At 42.6% G+C, this 18,360-nt stretch overlaps 1 protein-coding gene across 2 annotated transcripts in view; it reads left to right on the forward strand.

Moving 5' to 3' along the window:
* Positions 1–18,360, forward strand: part of TTK (TTK protein kinase) — a 42,179-nt gene that overhangs the window by 12,936 nt on the left and 10,883 nt on the right. For both annotated transcript variants that reach the window (XM_066604916.1, XM_066604910.1), the window contains exons 4-18: positions 3,359–3,465; positions 4,635–4,778; positions 4,866–4,980; positions 5,297–5,366; positions 5,454–5,548; positions 6,401–6,488; positions 8,555–8,675; positions 11,122–11,315; positions 13,243–13,379; positions 13,561–13,681; positions 13,808–13,900; positions 14,912–15,069; positions 15,142–15,293; positions 17,044–17,168; positions 17,957–18,034. In XM_066604916.1, coding sequence (XP_066461013.1) covers positions 3,359–3,465; positions 4,635–4,778; positions 4,866–4,980; positions 5,297–5,366; positions 5,454–5,548; positions 6,401–6,488; positions 8,555–8,675; positions 11,122–11,315; positions 13,243–13,379; positions 13,561–13,681; positions 13,808–13,900; positions 14,912–15,069; positions 15,142–15,293; positions 17,044–17,168; positions 17,957–18,034 — 1,798 coding nt within the window. The remainder of the gene's footprint in view (positions 1–3,358; positions 3,466–4,634; positions 4,779–4,865; positions 4,981–5,296; positions 5,367–5,453; positions 5,549–6,400; positions 6,489–8,554; positions 8,676–11,121; positions 11,316–13,242; positions 13,380–13,560; positions 13,682–13,807; positions 13,901–14,911; positions 15,070–15,141; positions 15,294–17,043; positions 17,169–17,956; positions 18,035–18,360) is intronic.

The following is an 18,360-nucleotide window of genomic DNA, read 5'->3' on the forward strand; positions in this document are numbered from 1 at the left end:
ATCTATGTTCGTTAAAGGTAATGTGTCATCAAAATAATAACCTTTTTCGTCCGTTTCATTGGGAAGGGGGGACAGCTGTAGACCATGGGTATAGCTACTGTTACTAGGAGGCAGACACTATGCAGAAAAGTGTAAGCTCCTCCTCCTAGCTTATACCCCTCCAGCTAAAACTGGTTAGCTTGGTGTCCGTAGGAAGCATCCCTGTATTATTGAAGGGAATGCAGGGATTCAGGATTCTCCCTGTTACCCCACCAAAGGAGGGCAAACAGAACAGGGTTAACCATGAGTTAATCCAAGAAAAGGAGGTACAATTAAGCCCTACTTTGAACGTGACACACCAGCTATAGTGTCCCCCGTTACCGGAGCACTCCCTTTTTCATTAAAGGCAGGGGCTTACACTGCTGGAGCTACGGAATCCTTGCTTCTTTCTCGGAGTAAGGGTTCCTCCACTCTGCAACAATGTGAGTATTCTCTTTACTTCACCACCCCTCCACCACCACAGACACACTGCATTCTTCTACACCTCCAGTAGGTCCTTCGCAGCGGAGTCTCTACCGCCCACCAACAGCTTTTGCCCTGCTTCTTTGCCTCCTCTGGTGCGCGAGGTGGGACACTGTTTGGTGGTTCACCGCTGGCTAGGACAGATGCTTCCTCCAAAAGGGCCTTAGAAGGCCGTCTTTTGTTGGCTCAAGACTTTTTAAAGCCAGAGTAGATGAGAATATCTCGGAGGTCACTGATGGTAATAGTACGCACCTACTATAAAACAAACTCAGACATTCAAGAGCTCTGTAGAAGAAAAAAACAATTTGCGCTCTTTTCACTGCTCCAGCCCCTGTAGCTTGGATATTAAGGAAATCTCAAAGAAACAGAAGGAAAAGCCCCTCATTTAAACCGAGGGCTCCTTCCTGGCGACTCTTTCCTCAGTCCTTTTTCATTAAATCCACGTGAAGTTTCTGTCATCGATTGACGTTAAGGATGCCTATCTTAATGTCCCCATCTGTCAAGCGCATCAGTGATTTTCTTTGACTTGCCATCCGGTCAAATCCCTTTTAATTCTAGGCACTTCTATTTGAGCTTGTCACAGCACCCCAAGTTTTCACAAAGATTCTAGTGTCAGTGATGTCTATCCTTTTCTCCAGGAGAAAAGTGGTCATCTTGATGACCTAAGAGCACCAACTCAGTCGTGCCAACCTAGAAAGTCTCCACATCACTCTAGACACACTGTGAATTTTCTGGGTTTCTCCAACATGTGTAATACTATTGCTGCCAAAACTACTTCTGAATCCTGTGACCATTCGTGACTGCATGAGAGTACTGGGGCTGATGGTTTCCCCCTTCAAGGCAATTCCAATTTTAAACTTGGCCTCTCCAGTGGACCATTCTCTTGCAGCGGGACATATCCGTTTATTCTCATTTGAAAGATCCACCTGCAGCGTGCCCTTTTTTGGTGTCTGGATTCCCCACAGATCCATTTGGGGTGCTACTTTTTATTTCTCCAATGGCCGGCACTTGCCAGTCTTTTCGGCGGGGAGGAGGGTAGAGTACTCTGCGGAATCTCATGGCGCACTCCTGATAAATGTGATGGAAATGTCATGGAACTTCGGGCTATTCTCCTGTCACTGCATTGCTTTGCACCCAACTGACAGGTCTCCAAGTTTGGGTCCAAGTAGACAACATGATGGCCGTCGCATACATAAATCAAAGTGGAACCGGCATCACAAAGGTCATGGCAGAAATGGTAAAAGAAAAAATCTCTTAAAGGGGTTGTCCCGAGGCAGCAAGTGGGTCTATACACTTCTGCATGGCCATAATAATGCACTTTGTAATGTACATTGTGCATTAATTATGAGCCATACAGAAGTTATAAAAAGTTTTATACTTACCTGCTCCGTTGCTGGCGTCCTCGTCTCCATGGTGCCGACTAATTTTCGCCCTCCGATGGCCAAATTAGCCGCGCTTGCGCAGTCCGGGTCTTCTGCAGTCTTCTATGGGGCTCCGTGTAGCTCCGTGTAGCTCCGCCCCGTCACGTGCCGATTCCAGCCAATCAGGAGGCTGGAATCGGCAATGGACCGCACAGAAGAGCTGCGGTCCACAGAGGAAGAGGCCATCTTCAGCGGTGAGTAGAGAAGTCACCGGAGCGCGGGGATTAAGGTAAGCGCTCCGGTGAGCTTTCTTTACCTCCCTGCATCGGGGTTGTCTCGCGCCGAACGGGGGGGGGGGTTGAAAAAAAAAAAAACCCGTTTCGGCGCGGGACATCTCCTTTAACTTGCGCCGAAGACCATCTTCCAGAAGATCAAGATGAAAGGAAGGGCTCTTGGTGATTCTCATCGCCTAAGATTGGCCCTGCCGCATGTGATATGCAGATCTCGTCCACTCCCTCTTTGAGAGGATCTTCCCCTTCCGGCCACCCCCCACACCCACACCCATGTTTGTCCATGCTTCGTTTAACAGAATGCCGGTCGAAGCTTTAGTATTGAGCCCATGGATTTGTGGAACATCATATTGAAGACTAGAAAGCCTTCCTCCCCTCGGGTTCATAATCCTAGAACAGACAGCGCTTGAAAATTTCGTCGCTGGAAACTGCTGTCCAGCGCTGCGACAGAGCGCATGTCTGAGAGGCTCTGATGAAGACAATGGGAGCCTCTGACAGCGTTTAACGCTGAAAGAACAGCTGTGTGAGAGGGGCCTTAGTGGCAGTAGCTATACCCACGTTCTTCAGCTGTGTCCCCCAATGAACGAGACGAGAGATTTTACGGTTAAGTGCAAAAATCTTATATAAATCTCATTTTTATGTTAAACATATTTGTAAGAGGTTTTTTTTCTGTTCTTGGGTCACAATCTGTTTTTAAGAATTCCCTAAATCCTGCATTTTTCTTACTGATCACAATAATAATGGTCTAATACTTCCTGATCTGTATAGAAAACTTTGCAGCCGTCATCTCAGGCAGTACTACACTAAAAAGTTAAACACCTATATGTAGATAGCACAGGATCCACCATTCACAATGGGTATAAGCTGTAACTATCTAATGCCCTTCAAAATAACCCCTGCACAGATCACAGAGCATGTCTAGAACAGTCTCCCATACAAGTTCATGGGTTCCCTCCTGTTCGTTATGTGCATGGCCCTTGAAGCTGCTCTAAAGCATATTTCTAAAATGCTCCAAGTACTTTTAGATGTAGCTCAGGCACGATGGCAGCCCCTCCCATAGTCATGTATGGACAATAGAATAGACAATTCTTCAATCAGAAAATAAAAACAGACTGAGGGAAACGTTTCGCAATCTAGTTTTAATTAATTTTAAACAATGGTGATCTATTCCCTTCTTAATTGTCATTCTCTGTCCTGCTCTTTTAGCTTGCTAGATCCAGATGAAGCACGTGACCAGTTCCAGCTTGCAAGATCAAACTGCAAAAAATTTGCTTTTGTGCATGCTGCTTTTGCCCAGTTTGAGTGGTCTGAAGGTAACTTAGTACCTACATTTTATTCTGCTCTGTGTGCCCATGTATATTTAGTTTGATGGTCCGTTTTATAATTGGTTAGGCTTTGTTCACATTTACGTTTGTTTCATAGGATGCATATCACTGGCACTCAACCAACCCCGATAGTTTATAATGGGGTCCATCTGGTTTCAGCATGGTGCCTGATCTGAGTAAAAGAATGGCGCTACATACAAACTTGCTTTAGCCTTTGCAGTAAAAATATTGAAAAATATTCAGAATGCTTGTTTAAAACTGCCATTGTACATGTGCCACAAACGTGTGTGTGTGTGTGTGTGTGTGTGTGTGTGTGTGTGTGTGTGTGTGTGTTAGAAATTTATAAAAAATGTATTCCTTTCTGGGGAATTAGAGGACCAGGGAAAGTAGGAGGTAGTCATAATAATGTGACTCGACTATAATGCATATATACACGTATGGATATATTATAGTTGAGTCGCGTTATTATGACCACCTCCTGATTCCCCATACTTGAACCCAATTGCGCTTCCGTCGGACTAGCAACAGTGGGATGCACTACAGTCAGCATGTCCTAGTCCTAGTGTCCTCATTCCTTCTCGTCCAAGATACTGGATGATACACATCACTCAGAATTCTGATCGGTAACCTGTAGTTTAGCTGCTAATTACACGGGCAGCTAGTACACATGGCTGAGGACCAGTGACCTGTATAGCTGCTGAGTATATCATGGCGCTAGGAGAATACTGTGTACAATGTTTATATCTAGAACATTTCTCAGGTGAGATTCTCCTATTTGAATTTTTTGTTTTCCCTGGAATTTGCCTGTAAAATGTACCTATCATTAGTGGTCTGGGTACTGAGAGCCCACTGATCACTAAACTTGGTCCCTTTGACAACCATCAGCCCCTATAATGGCAAAAGATGCTGATGCGACACAGCAGTAAACTAAGTGCTTCTGGCCCCTTTTTCTATCCTTTCATAGGAATCTCCTCACCTAGACCCCCTTCCCCTCACAAATAAAAATATATCTGCTGCCTGAGATTTCCAGTGTCCGCACAGCCCAGGAGAGGTGGACTGTGTCTTGCTTGTGATATATTGAGTTTCATTGTGGTTGGAAAGTAGCAGCCTGTTTAGGAAAGAATAAAGACACAACTTTATGGCTGTGTTTTTGGCAGGGAACTTTAAGAAGAGCAAGCAGATTCTCCAGAAAGGAAGGGATTGCAGAGCCGTCCCAGCTGAAATGATCACGTTGGCTATGAAGAACTTGCAGTTGAAGAAACCTCAGCTGATTTCTGAAGAAGATAAAGAAAACTTGTCCTGTAAGTAACCACAGTATAAATGAGATGCTAAATCATTAGACTGCATTTGGTGATGTCACATTTGGATTAAATTGGCTTTTCTTACAGTGTTTTTGAGCCACACAAATGGAGAAAATGTCCAGAACCCGGTGCCAGGAAGGCCCCAAAAGATGCCCAGTGACAGCTCTGAGGAGCTCTCTGCCAACATGCTCTTCTCAATTGGGTAGTTAACTTTAGATTTTGTTTTTATTACAAATTAGCCCTTGTTCACACGCTAGTGATTAACTTCTAGGTCCTTGGGGGTACCACCATTGGGACCCCTACATGTCCAAAAACAGTGTGTTCTCCACTGTCTCTTGATTCGCTTCAATGGGACCACCGGAGATAGCTGGGCACTTGAACCTGGTGCTCCCATTGAAGAGACATGTTGGCCACCTGCTCTCAGGATTAGCAGGGGTCCCAGTGTCACAACCCCAAGTGATCTGTAAGTTATAACTTATTTACTGTCTCCATACTGAAACTTTTTGTATGTAATGTAGGCAGAAGTTTAGCTCTCCTGAGGAATGTGATGAAATGCCAAGGAAGACCCCAGTGAATGTTCCTAACAGGGTAATGATATGTTGCTGTGTGCCCTATATATTGGTACTCGGTCTATGTAATTACACACTAAACCTGTTCTATTGTTCTACCCACTAGATGTGTCAGTTTGGCAGAGTCCCTGTACAGTCCTCCACCTCTCCAGAAGCTGATGTCAGCAGCAATGACCTCTTTTCCAGCTCAAACGTTAAAAGGTACTATATTGTTACATTGTTCTTCGATCTATGAATTCATCCGACATACAGATGACTGCAGCAATACTTCTAATGAGCAGTGCACTTGTACCCTCCACACAGCTATGGGCACATTTTTATTGCCTAGGGGTAAACAATGACGTTCCATTGAATGAGGAGCAAGGAGAAGTCTTGAAAACTGAAACAAAGTTTATGGGAAAATGATAAAAGGAATATCTTTAGAAACTTCTGTAGAAAGGTTTAAAGGGGTACTCCCATCTTGGGAATCCTATTTCTATGTGTTGGAAATCGGCAAAGAATGCCCTCATCCATAAGATGCTTATTTCCAAAATGCTCCTTTGTTCAAATATTGCAGTTGATGTTTCTTCAGCCCTCCGGTTGTTCTTTGGAAATAATTAGCAGAGGAGGCCAGCACGTATGGCCGGGATCTCAGGAGTGCATGTGCATTAGCTTTCGGCCCGTCCACCAGCTACTCTTGTGCTCCGCTATTTCTTTCCATAAGAAAGATGGTCTGTTTCCTTGGCAACAAGCAGTAAACAACAAGTGAGCAGAGGAATCAATATCTGGAGAATGGAGCATTTTGGAAGTAAACCTCCTATGGATGAGGGCATTGTTTGGCAATTTCAAACACCTTGCAATAGGAGATGGGATGAAAAAACGAAATATGCACTGGTGGGTTGCCATGGGGTGCTTGTCCCGTTTTTGCTTTTACGAAGCATTAAACATTGTGAACACTGTGTGTTTTAATTCTATAAACAATTTAATTTGCTTTTGTTCAAATTTAAAATTATAACCTCAGTCTACATGTAATTATCTGTTTTTTGTTTGTTTGTTCTCACTATTCCTTTCAAGACAACCACTCGGTGCGATGCGTGTGCCAGTTCTGCCTTTGTCAAAACCCAAGTATGGTGGAGATTACGAACCTCTTTCTAAGCATAAGGTTAGACAATTATTGTACTTATTACTGACTTCTCAAGCGAAAGCCACAATATCAGGGTTCATACACTTCATTGAAAACCTGGAATATCTGGAATTTGATGAGTCATGGAATTTTTTTCTGAATAATAATTTCTGAGATTCATGTGTGTTTTTAGTTATGTTTGTCCAAAACAATTTCTTTATTCCATTACAATCCTGTATTGTGTTTAAGGCCTCGGTCACACGGGCGATTTTTTTTTTTTTTTTTTTTTTTTTTTCACGTGATTTGCGCATGCGCACATGATCGGAGATTTTATAGAACCATTGCTTTGCAATGGTATCGGACACATGGGCGCTTTTTATGCGCTTGTCCGATAAATTATAGGACAAGAAATCGCAGACTGCTGCTATCTGCGATTCCTTGTGTCCTCTATATGCGCTCAATGGGGCCGGCGGCAGCAGCGCCGACCCCATTGAGAACATATAGTAGACAAATGAGAAGAATGATGTTTGCCCATTGAATTCAATGGAGCCTTCAATACAGCCGGCTCCATTGAAAGCAATGGGCTGCGGGCGATCTCGGGATGAATTTTCGGGAAGGGCTTAAAAATATAAGCCCTTCCCTGAAAATCATCCAAAAATGTGTAAAAAGTAAAAAAAAATATATACTCACCTTGTCCCCGCAGACTGAGTTCAGCTGCGGCCGGCGGCAGTTCTCCTGAACTGCTGTGAGTAGTATCCAGCAGCCGGGGATTTAAAATCCCCGCCTGCTGAATGAGCTGCCTCTGATGGGTCACAGCCCTCACCAATCAGAGGAAGCTCTCTCACCCATTCATGAATTCATGAATGGGTGAGTGAGTGCTGCCTCTGATTGGCTCAGCGCAGGGACCAATCAGAGGCAGCTCTCGGCTGTCATTCAATAGCTGAGTTAGCATGAGGAAGGCTTGCTAAAGCCGAAACGTCGCTGTCTGTGGATGATGGGAAAATAAACACCTTTTGATTTCATTGCATCCTGAAGTGCTGCCAGACCTTCTTTATTCACATGGACTTTTGGCTTGGAGATTTTCTGGTTTGAATTTCCTGACTGGCGATTGCACGCAGGTCTGACCCTGCTGTGCGGGGAACAGTTCCCAGTACAGATGGCCAGTAGTGCTTCTATTCTGTGAAAATTGCTAAGGTTTCTTGGACTTGGTTGGGATCCCAGAAGTCAGACCCCACCAATCATGAAGTGATGGCATTATGTCATCTTTTTATAAGGTGAGAAAACCCCTTTTTAAGAATTTTAGCAATTTATTAATATTTAAATAAATATTGGATTTAAAGGTAACCACCATTATATGCTACTGGAGTTACAGTAATGCAGAGAAAATCTTATCAGCACTGCATATTTACTTCAATTAAGATAGGGTTGCAGAGTCGGGGACAGCCCAGAGCGGACGCGGCTGAGCCCTGACAGCTGAAGATAGGGGAGTATGTGGTTTTTATTATTTTTAACACTACTTTGCCTTGTTTTTTAGAGAAGGTCTTATATTTAAAGCGCTTGCCTGAAAAACAATTATGGGGTGCCGGCAGCTGGATTCTTTATTCCCCACGGGGGATTTAGAATTCCTTTGCTGTATCTGTCACATCTGTGACAGGTGCAGCAGGGAATTCTTTAATCCCAGCGGGCGACGTGGCAGCGGTGGTCAGGTAAGTATATTTTTATTTTATTTTTACACTAAAATGTTTTTGTTTTCAGGAAAAAGCTTATTTTTAAAGCTCTTCCCTGAAAAACAATTAAGGGGTGCCGGCAGACCATTGCCTTCAATGCATGGACCTGCATTCACGCATTTGTGCATGTACAGGGGTGCGCACCTATGTACTGCACACGCTTGTGTGAAGACATTGGGAATGCATCTTTAAGAAGTTGTGTGCAGCACAAAATGCACTTATTCTGTGTTCTAAACTAAAGGGCTCAAACTTTAAATAAGTTACACCACAGGCGAGATATTAGCTGATCTATTAGGAAAGTTTTTTTTTTGTTTTTTTTTTCTCTCCTCTCCTCTGCATGTAATAATGTTCAAACAACCAGTCCTTTTTTTTTCTTAGTTATCCACCAGTATTAGTCCCACTAGTCCACAGGAGATTACAGAAGACAGGTCAGAGATGAAGACTCCTTCAGTGATCATCAGAAGAGGCGGTGTAAGCATCGGTGTCCGAAGAGATGAGGGTAATTAATTACTTTTTGCATAATACAATTGCTGTAGGCTTAGCTTCAAATTTGTCTACTGTATTTGGAGAATATGTAAAGATTTAATTACTAAGAAAGATATTGACGCTGGTCTTTAACACTAGTTTTTTTACGGAGCTGAAATTGGTGACGCCCACATGATCTCAATAAACATATACCGCTATGCTGTGGCTCAACCGGCATAAAAAACAAATACTTCTAAACAGACTGCACAGTTTAGACAGTGAATAAATGCATCCGGGATCCTGCACTTTCAGGGGAGGCATTACGTTCCTTCTGCATTATGCAAATATCACATACACACGTTGTCATCATATCCTCAATAGATGTATGGTTTAACCAGTTGTTATCCTGCTACAAATGGGCCTCACAGTGCAGATTTGATACACATTTATTTAAATGGTAAAACCAGGAGTAGATCTTGAGACGGTATAAAGAAATTATATGGTATATTAGGCCAACAAGACCTTTGTCCATCCACTTTGGTCTCCACCCAACCCCAATGTGGATCCAGAGGAAGGCAAAAAAACCTCAGAGATAGAAGTCAATTTTCCTCATTTAATGAAAAAAAAAATTCCTTCCTGACTCCAGTCTAGCAATCAGAATAATCCTTGAATCAACAACCCTTCTGAAGTCATCAGTGACTTAAACATGTGATGTAATGCTCAAGAAAGGCGTCCAGTCCCCTTAAACTTTAATCAAATTTGCCATCACCATGTCCTCAGGCAGAGAGTTCCATAGTATCACTGCTCTTACAGTAAAGAACCCCCTTCTATGTCAGTGTAGAAACCTTCTTTCCTCTAGATCACATGTGTCAAACATAAGGCCCGCGGGCCGAATCTGGCCCACTGCCTCAGTTTATGTGGACCGCAGCGTGCCGACGGCCGCTCGCCACTGAAGCGATTACCAGTTAGGGATGCCGCAGCTCCCCGCTGGTAATCAGTTAGCGCTAATCCCGGCGCACACTCTGACGTCAGTGTGCAACCGGGATCCTCGTCCCTTGCTCCTCAGTTATGCAGGAGAGGACTCGGGGAGGAAGGGTGTCGGGTGCATATTCACTTTTTTCACAACACTTCTGCCCTATTCAGCAATTTCAGCAACCTGATTGGTTGTTTGGGTTGGCTGATTCACCAAACAACCAGTCAGGTTGCTGGAATTGCTGAATAGGGCAGAAGTCTTGTGGAAAAAGTTAATATACGTGGGGGGGGGGTTATTACTGAAGGGGCATTTGCTTTGGCAGCAGCTGCCTGACACTGGTTGCTCCAGATAAACTTAGTTAACTAAAACTCCCAAGTCTTTTCCATGTCAGTGTAACCCAGTGGTTTCCCATTTAGCGTGTAAAGGTGACATGTATTTTTCCTCTGCCCATGTGCATACCCTAATATTTATCAGTGTTGAACCTCATTTGCCCCTTTTCTGCCCAATCCCCCAACTTATCCAGATCCTTTTGCAATCTTCTTGCGTCCTCTTCTATGTTAATGTTAATATTTTCACATAGTTTTGTATCATCTGCAAATATGGATATTTTACTGCACAATCCTTCTATCAGGTCATTAATAAATATATTAAAAAGAAGAGGGCCCAAAACCAACCCCCATGGTACCCCACTAGTGACAGTGACCCAATCAGAGTATGTACCGGTAATAACCAGTCTCTGCTTTTTATCACTGAGGCAGTTACTTACCCACTTACACACATTCTCGCCCGGACCAAGCATTCTCATTTTATATACCAATGTTTTATGCGGCACAGTATCAGATGATTTGGAAATGTCCAGATACACAAGATCCAGTGACTCTCCCCAGTCCAGTCGAGAACTTACCTCCTTGTAGAAGCTGATCAGGTTGGTTTGACAGAAGCAATCCCTCATAAACCCATGCTGATACAGAGTTTTATACAGATATTTTCCTTGAGGAACTCCAGGATAGCAACTGTTAGAAACCTACAAACATTTTACCCACAATAGAAGTGAGACTTACTGGCCTGTAGTTTCCAGGTTCACTTTTTAACCCCTTATTAAATATCGACACCACATTGGCTATGCGCCAATCCAATGGAACAGACCCCATCACCATAGTCTTTAGATATAAGAAACATGGATCAGTGTATCACATTACTTAATGTCCTTCAAACTCAGGTGTGTATGCTATTGCAGAACAGTTTAGGGTTAGTTTTGCTCTCTCGGGCTAGGGGTCTGCCTGTCTCCACTTTTGCTGCTTTTATGTGCTTTTTACATCATTTCTTTTTCTTATAGATTTTTAGTGTTTCTTCACTGTCTTGTAGGACTCGTATTACTGTATTATCAATCCTAGTTTTGTCTTCACAGAAACCTGTAGCATTTCTATTTACCCATTGGTGACCAAAATGCAGCATTATTTCAGTATATTTTGGAACTGTTTTTTTGTTTTTCACCTTCAATTTTTAGACACAAATATGGACGATACAGATTCTACAACAGCTCCATATAACGCTCAGGAAATGAATAAGCAACCTGAACCTAATCCACAAATCGATAGCAATGTTATCCTCAAGCAGCCTAATCAACCAAAACCCACACATGTAGAAACTGAATGGAAGTGGAAAGTTCCTGAGGTGCCAAGTGACCTTTTCCAAGCAGAGGTGGATCTTCTTTACTTTTTTATTTTTTTTTCCATTAAAATGCTTTACCATAAACATATTTGTGCAATTTGTGGATTTTGCTTACTTATATGGGGTATTTTGACATGTGGGGACAGATGGGAAGAATCATTGACCCTTTATGATGATCTTGTTTATGGATGTCTTCCCTCACATACCCACTGGGGAGAGGGACCAGAGGAGATCTCGCACCTCACCACTATATTTAGCCTCTTTCTGATCTCTGCCATCTTCCCCTCTTCATTCAAACATGCTACTATATCCCCACTGCTTAAGAAACCGATCCTCGACTTGTCCTATGTTGTCAACTACAGACCCATCTTTAACCTCCCCTTCATCTCCAAACTATTAGAATGCCTGGTTTACTCCCATCTTATAAGCCATTTCTCAGAAAACTCTCTTCTTGACCCCCTACAGACTGGCTTCTGCCCTCTGCACTCGACAGAAACCGCCCGTACTAAAATATCAAATGACTTTCTGATGGCTAAGTCGAGATGTGACTACTCCATACTGATCCTCTTCAACCTCTTTGCAATGTTTGACACCGTTAATCACAAACTCCATTGGCCTAAAGGACACTGCTCTTTCCTGGTTCTCATCCTACCTATTTGATTACTCCTTCACAGTTGCCTTTGCTGGCCCTATCTCCTCTCCTCTTTGCTGTCGGGGTCCCCCAGAGTTCGGTCCTCGGGCCCCCTCCCCTTCTCCATCTACACAGCCCGTACTGGACAAGCCATCAGGAGATTTGGCTATCAGTACCATCTTTATGCTGACGACACCCAGTTATACACCTCTTCCCATGACATCACAGCGCCGGTCCTTCAGAATGCCACTGACTGTATTTCCGCTGTCTCTAACACTATGTCTTCTCTCTTCCTAAAACTGAACCTCTCAAAAACTGACCTACTGGTGTTTCTGCTTTCTGCAGATCTCATCCTGACATCTGCCACACAGCACGCCCACTGCCCTGTGCCAGTCACGGCACAGAATTCAATTTAAATTTGCCGCCCTACATTGCATCCCTCACCTCAATCCACCACCCAGCCCGCGTCCTGCGCTCTGCTAATGAACCTTTAACCCAAACCTCTCATTCCCGCCTCCAAGACTTTTCCAGAGCAGCACCAGCCCTCTGGAATGCACTACCCAAAACTGTCCAGGCAATCCCCAACACACAAAATTTCAGACCTGCACTAAAAACCTACCTCTTTAGAGAGGCATACACTAAACCCTAACCCAAACTTCTTTGTACTCTGCCTGATAACAAGCTCCCTGTCCTACTGACTGCAGTTCCTGCAAGCTGTAATCAACCACCCCCTGTAGTCATACCAATTCAGCCACTATATGGCTTAAGTCTGACCATTGTTTGTGTACAGCATCCCACACTCTCCACCTTACCATACCTTTCGCATCTCCAGCCCCTTTACCTTCTGTATCGCCCCATTACTTGTAGTATGTAAGCTCGTTGGAGCAGGACCCTCACCCCTACTGTTTCCATCAATTGATTACTTAATGTAACCCTGGTTTTGTTTCCATTCCCCCTGTTTTGTAGCGCTGCTCAATATGTTGATGCTATATAAATTAAGATTATTATTGTTCGTTGTACCAGTCAAAATGCAGAGGATAGTTGGCACAAGCCTGTTAATAAATTGGGCTTATTTTGGCACTCTGTTTCCTGAATAGATGTAGATTGGTCCTTTTTGTTTATAAATTTGGCCTAATCTAGATCTCCTGAGACCAAGCCCAATTATCTCAGCACTTTTCAGATATATCAACTGAAAGAAAAAATAGCAGAAACAATTGAAAAAAATTGTCACACGTAAATGTTTAACACTTTATTAAATTTAGTATTTTGTGTAATGATTTTTTCTAATTGCATGAATATGTTAAATGACACAAATGTCTCATTTAGGGAAAGAGGATGAGTATCGAACCAAGCATATTTCCCATGTCAAAACGAGTGTCTCCACCTGCGCCGTCCATAAAGCGTGAGCCTGCGTTAGTTTGTGCGACTCCTGCCAAAGTCCAGGCAGAAGATTATATGAACTGGTAATTGTATATACATTATCTGCAGCCCTCTGTTTTGTTATCTTGGTGTTCTTTATAAACCTCAGTTACCTTGTATGTAGTTCATTAACTTCACATATCTATAGCCTTACTTTCAGCTTGTGTAAAGTGAAACCCACTAAGAAATGTGTTGTGTTTTTTTTTCGTTTTTTTTCTTATTTAGTTTTAGAACCCCTGTTGTGAAAAATTCTTTAGGACCCCTATCATTGATGTCTACGCCTTGTGAAAACCGGTCCAGCTATCTTCCACATACCCCAGCAAATTCCTCTTCACAACCGTTACCGGTAATATACCAGCTTCTTAATGTTTGTTTAATCTATCCGAATCGTATTGAATTTGTCTTCTTTTTCTCGGTCTCTCCAACGAGACACAATTCTGGACTGTTTACAGTTAACTGATGTCTTTTGTAGATTGCTCCACTTCTTCAATCAAGTGAATGCATTGTACTTAAGGGAAGGGTTTATGCAGTTTTGAAACAAATTGGCACTGGTGGATCAAGTAAGGTAAATATTAAATTGCACAACAAATCTAGTAAGTGTGATCTGTCCCTCAAATAGTTATGCTACCATATGATCTGTTCTAGTGTCACTTGAACCAGTTAAACATGAAGTGTCAAGCCCTCAATTGCTTAGGTTGAATTTCGTATTCTGCTGTTGCCCTCCTTACACTGCTGGTATACTGCCACTTTTATTAATATGCTGGCTACAGGTTTATTTTGAATGCATTATAACATTGTCTTCACTTTTTATTGTTCTGTTCATCAGTTATCCAAATTTTATACTTAAACTGTAATTATTCCTCTATGCTAGTACAATGCAAGTTTCTGAAGTGCGCTAATCTAAGGGTGCTTTCACATCTGCGCTGGGAATTCCGCTTTCCTGCTCCGTTCGGGGAACAGATGTACAGATTTTGGAGCGCTTTTTTTACTAGTGTTTTCAGCCGGATCAACAGATGTGAAACCACCTAGCTGAAGCTTTAGAGGGGAACTGGACTATGAAAAGGGCTTGTACAACACATGATTTATTACATAGTCAAAACTGGTGTTTTTGTTTTTTGAGAGATGAACAAAACAGTTTCTTCATGGCTTTATTTTTGAGTTCTTGTTTTTGCAAATTATATGTATTTTCAATACGTAGATACAAGCATGTGCAAATTCAATGTAGTAACGTCGATATTTTACATGGAGGTTTCTGGTATAAGCGGATATACTATTTAAACCTCTTTTTGCCTTTGTTACCTGTAGCAGTGTACTTTAAGAGGGTTTGCCAAAATCTGAAGTTATTCCCTATCCACAGGGAAGTAAAAGTGCTTGGCATTCTCTGGTGCTGTCATTGAAATGAATAAAGTGGGGACACACATGCATTCTTTGCTTCATTTATGTGGGGACACCTGTCTCCGAATCAGTGGGGGTCCAAGCAGTAGGAAGCACATTAGTCATAAAGTTGCCCTTTATTGATAGGGAATGACTTGAGATTTTAGTTCAATCCCTTTCATTTGCCCCTCTTTTGTTGCAGGTCTTTCAAGTCATGGATGACAAGAAACATTTGTATGCAATAAAGTATGTGGACCTGGAAGAAGCCGATAACCAAACGATCGAGAGCTACCAAAATGAGATCTCTCACTTAAAAAAACTGCAGCAGCACAGCGATAAAATAATTCGTCTGTATGACTAGTAAGTGTTTCTCTTTTTATGAAGACTATTTCAAATGATGGATAGCTGTATTAATAATAATTCTTGTTTTAGTGAAATAACCAAAGAGCACATCTATATGGTGATGGAGTGTGGCAATATTGACCTTAATACTTGGCTCAGGAAGAAGAAGACTATTAATCCATGGGAAAGAAAGAGCTACTGGAAGAACATGTTGGAAGCTGTTCATACAATACACAAGCATGGTAGGTCGTTGACTGCAGCTTGACAGCTTTACAATACCCTTATGCTTTCTAAGGTGCAGCCCTCTTGGTCATGTTCTGGAGACCTTCCCCTGTGTGAAAGGCATTTCCATAGGAGCTGGGGACGTAGTGAAGGCCCCCAGATCCAACCATATTTGTTCTTCCATTAAAGGGGTTGTCCCGCAGAAGCAAGTGGGGTTAAACACTTCTGTATGGCCATATTAATGCACTTTGTAATATACATCGTGCATTAAATATTAGCCATACAGAAGTTATACACTTACCCCCTCCTGGTGCTGGCGTCCCCGTCTCCATGGCGACGAGTAAACTGCTTCTCTGGTCGCAGGAACAGTCACGCTTGCGCAGAGAGGAATCCCCTTCTGTAAGGTCCTTGCTCACGAGCTGCGTCCTGGCTCCTCCCCCTTCTCAGCGTCATTGCGTAGCTCCGCCCCCGCCACATGGTGCCGATCAGCCAATGAGGTGGCTGGAATCGGCAATGGAGCTCAGACAGCTGAAGAGCATCCACAGTGCACCATGGGAGAAGACCCGTGGTGCATCGTGGGAGAAGACCAGCGGCAGCCATCTTGGAAAGAAGATTTTTTAAAGTTGCTAAACGGCGATTCAGGTAAGGGAATTTTTTTTTTTTTTAAATAACACCTGGCAGCAGTATTCTTTTACAGGTACTGGGGGACTGCGCAAAAAAAAAATGTTTCACTTTAGGCGCGGGACAACCCCTTTAATCCCTTCCAGAGACTGGGCCTGTTTCTAGCATGCCTGTTTGTTGTTTTTTTTTTTGTTTTTTTTTTTTTTTAGTCTTTCATAATACACTAGAATACGAAAGTGTTGGTGTCTCATATCAGCAATTGGGCGATTGATTGGTCAAGTTCCACCTTACAATTTCTATCATTGGGGTGCACAGTTTTGATCATGGATATGGCTGCGGGCACTAGACCGTCTAAATCAGAGCAGTCATCCAGACCTCCTGCATCGCCGTTTCAGTCGGCAACTCCCTGTGATGTGTTCGCAATTTTTCTCCAGACTACATGCTTAGGCCTACTGTTTGAGTCCTCCTCTAACTCCAATCTAAACAAAACAGGCTTTTATTTTCCCCAATATGGTGGATAGCCTTACAGTTACCATTAAGTGTAGCTTTTAGATATCAGATCAGATACCTCCTACGTCAGTGGCGTGCTTTTTTTTTTTTTTTTCTACCTCCAAAGACTTCAGCAGAATCCTGGCTTGGTTTTCTCAATCCTTGTTCTAAAGACCTGTATAAAGGGTCAGACATTGATTTTTCAGGAATACTGCCATCCAATAGGTGGCGCTGCAGAGGTATTGTTCCATTTTCTTTATTAGTATGCAGGAGTGAGCATCACTGAGACGAACTGCCGGGCATCATTTACCCCGACAGTTGGTCCCATGTAAATGGGGCATTGGTAATAGACCGAAGTATAACTGCCATTCCCATAGCTGAGTGTTGGTAAGAGAGCAGTAGGAATAGGAGGATGTCGGGAGACTAACTCCTGCCTGCCGCAAAGAAAACTCCGTAGCATCACAGATGTCAGAACAGGGTTAGGGAAGAAGTGAAATTGATGGTAAGTTTTCCACACTGAAAACCAATAGGATGTTATAACATGTTTCAGTGTATTTTGGCTTCTTTTGAACTTGTCAAATAAGGCATTTCAGCTGCTTGTATTAAAGCTACATTAGTTTATATTGTGTGGATTGAAATTCATATGCATGTATCTTCTAGGCATTGTACACAGCGATCTGAAACCAGCCAACTTTTTAATTGTTGATGGAATGCTTAAACTGATAGATTTCGGAATCGCAAACCAGATTCAACCGGACGTAACCAGTATTGTGAAAGATTCTCAGGTATTTATTTATATTAATCGGCTTATCTGACGCCTAGAATTTGATCTACCAATCTACATTAGAAGCCCATGTGACAGGTTTACGGGACCTCATCGGGCCAGAAGACCCAGAGATGCCATAGTGCTGAAACTGCACCATAGTAAATATATTGTTTTTATGCAGCTTTGTGCAGCGGTGGCCAAAAATTATATGAAAGAATTAAGTTGGTCAACGATTTTAAATACACTGACAAACTTACTTGTTCAAGTAAAGTCTAGTTAACTTTTCTTTAACTTCGTTATGAAAGTGCCTCAGAGAACTAAATATGTGGACACCTGAACCCAATGTCGGGTCTCAAAGTGCCTCACCTGTGGTCGCAGAGGAAGAATTGGGGTGGCTGGTCCCTATGCTGAGTAGCATCCAATGAGAGGAGAGCTCACAGGGGGCCTATTAGTCTCCCCAGAACATGTAACAAAGAAAAGTACAAAGTGCAAGAAAATTCTGCGCTCTAAGGAAGCCATACAGCACAGCACAGAACTAGAAATCTTCAAATCCTTCACGACACACACACATGCACGCACGCACGCACGCACACCTCTTCAAAGTAAGTTTCTTACCTTTTTTGCCTTGAAGGATTTGAAGATTCCTATTTCTGTGCTGTATGGCTTCCCTTAGAGCGCAGAATTTTCTTACATTTTGTACCTTTCTTTGTTTCTTTAATTAGTAGTTAATTAAGAAGTTACATTTCTTTCAAAAATTGTCTTTATTAGTCCACAGATGGTTTTTCAGTGGCTTTTCTGTTTTTTTAGGTGGGCACAATTAATTATATGCCACCTGAGGCCATCAAAGATACATCTTTTGGAGATAATGGAAGGCCTAGATCAAAGGTAAAAACTTTTTAATATGTTTTTTGTGCTTTTTATTCACTATAATTGACACTATGGCTGTCTAGTCACTTATGTAACCTTTGCTGCTTATAAATCTGGACAGGGTAAATGTAGAATATAGGTCAATCCTAATTCTTTAACCATATTTATTTTTGTAGAATTACATTATGATATTTATGCACATGTTTGACCACTGCTCCGTTCACTTTTACTGGACAGGCAAAGATAGATGTGCTCAGCAATCTCCTTTAAGTTGCCTGTCCTCTCACATTGTGTTTGTGTGGACTGGTCTCAGGATGACTGATGGTCCCAGTGGTGAGACCCCC

Source organism: Eleutherodactylus coqui, chromosome 1, assembly GCF_035609145.1.
Source record: "Eleutherodactylus coqui strain aEleCoq1 chromosome 1, aEleCoq1.hap1, whole genome shotgun sequence".
Taxonomy (NCBI): Eukaryota; Metazoa; Chordata; class Amphibia; order Anura; family Eleutherodactylidae; genus Eleutherodactylus; species Eleutherodactylus coqui.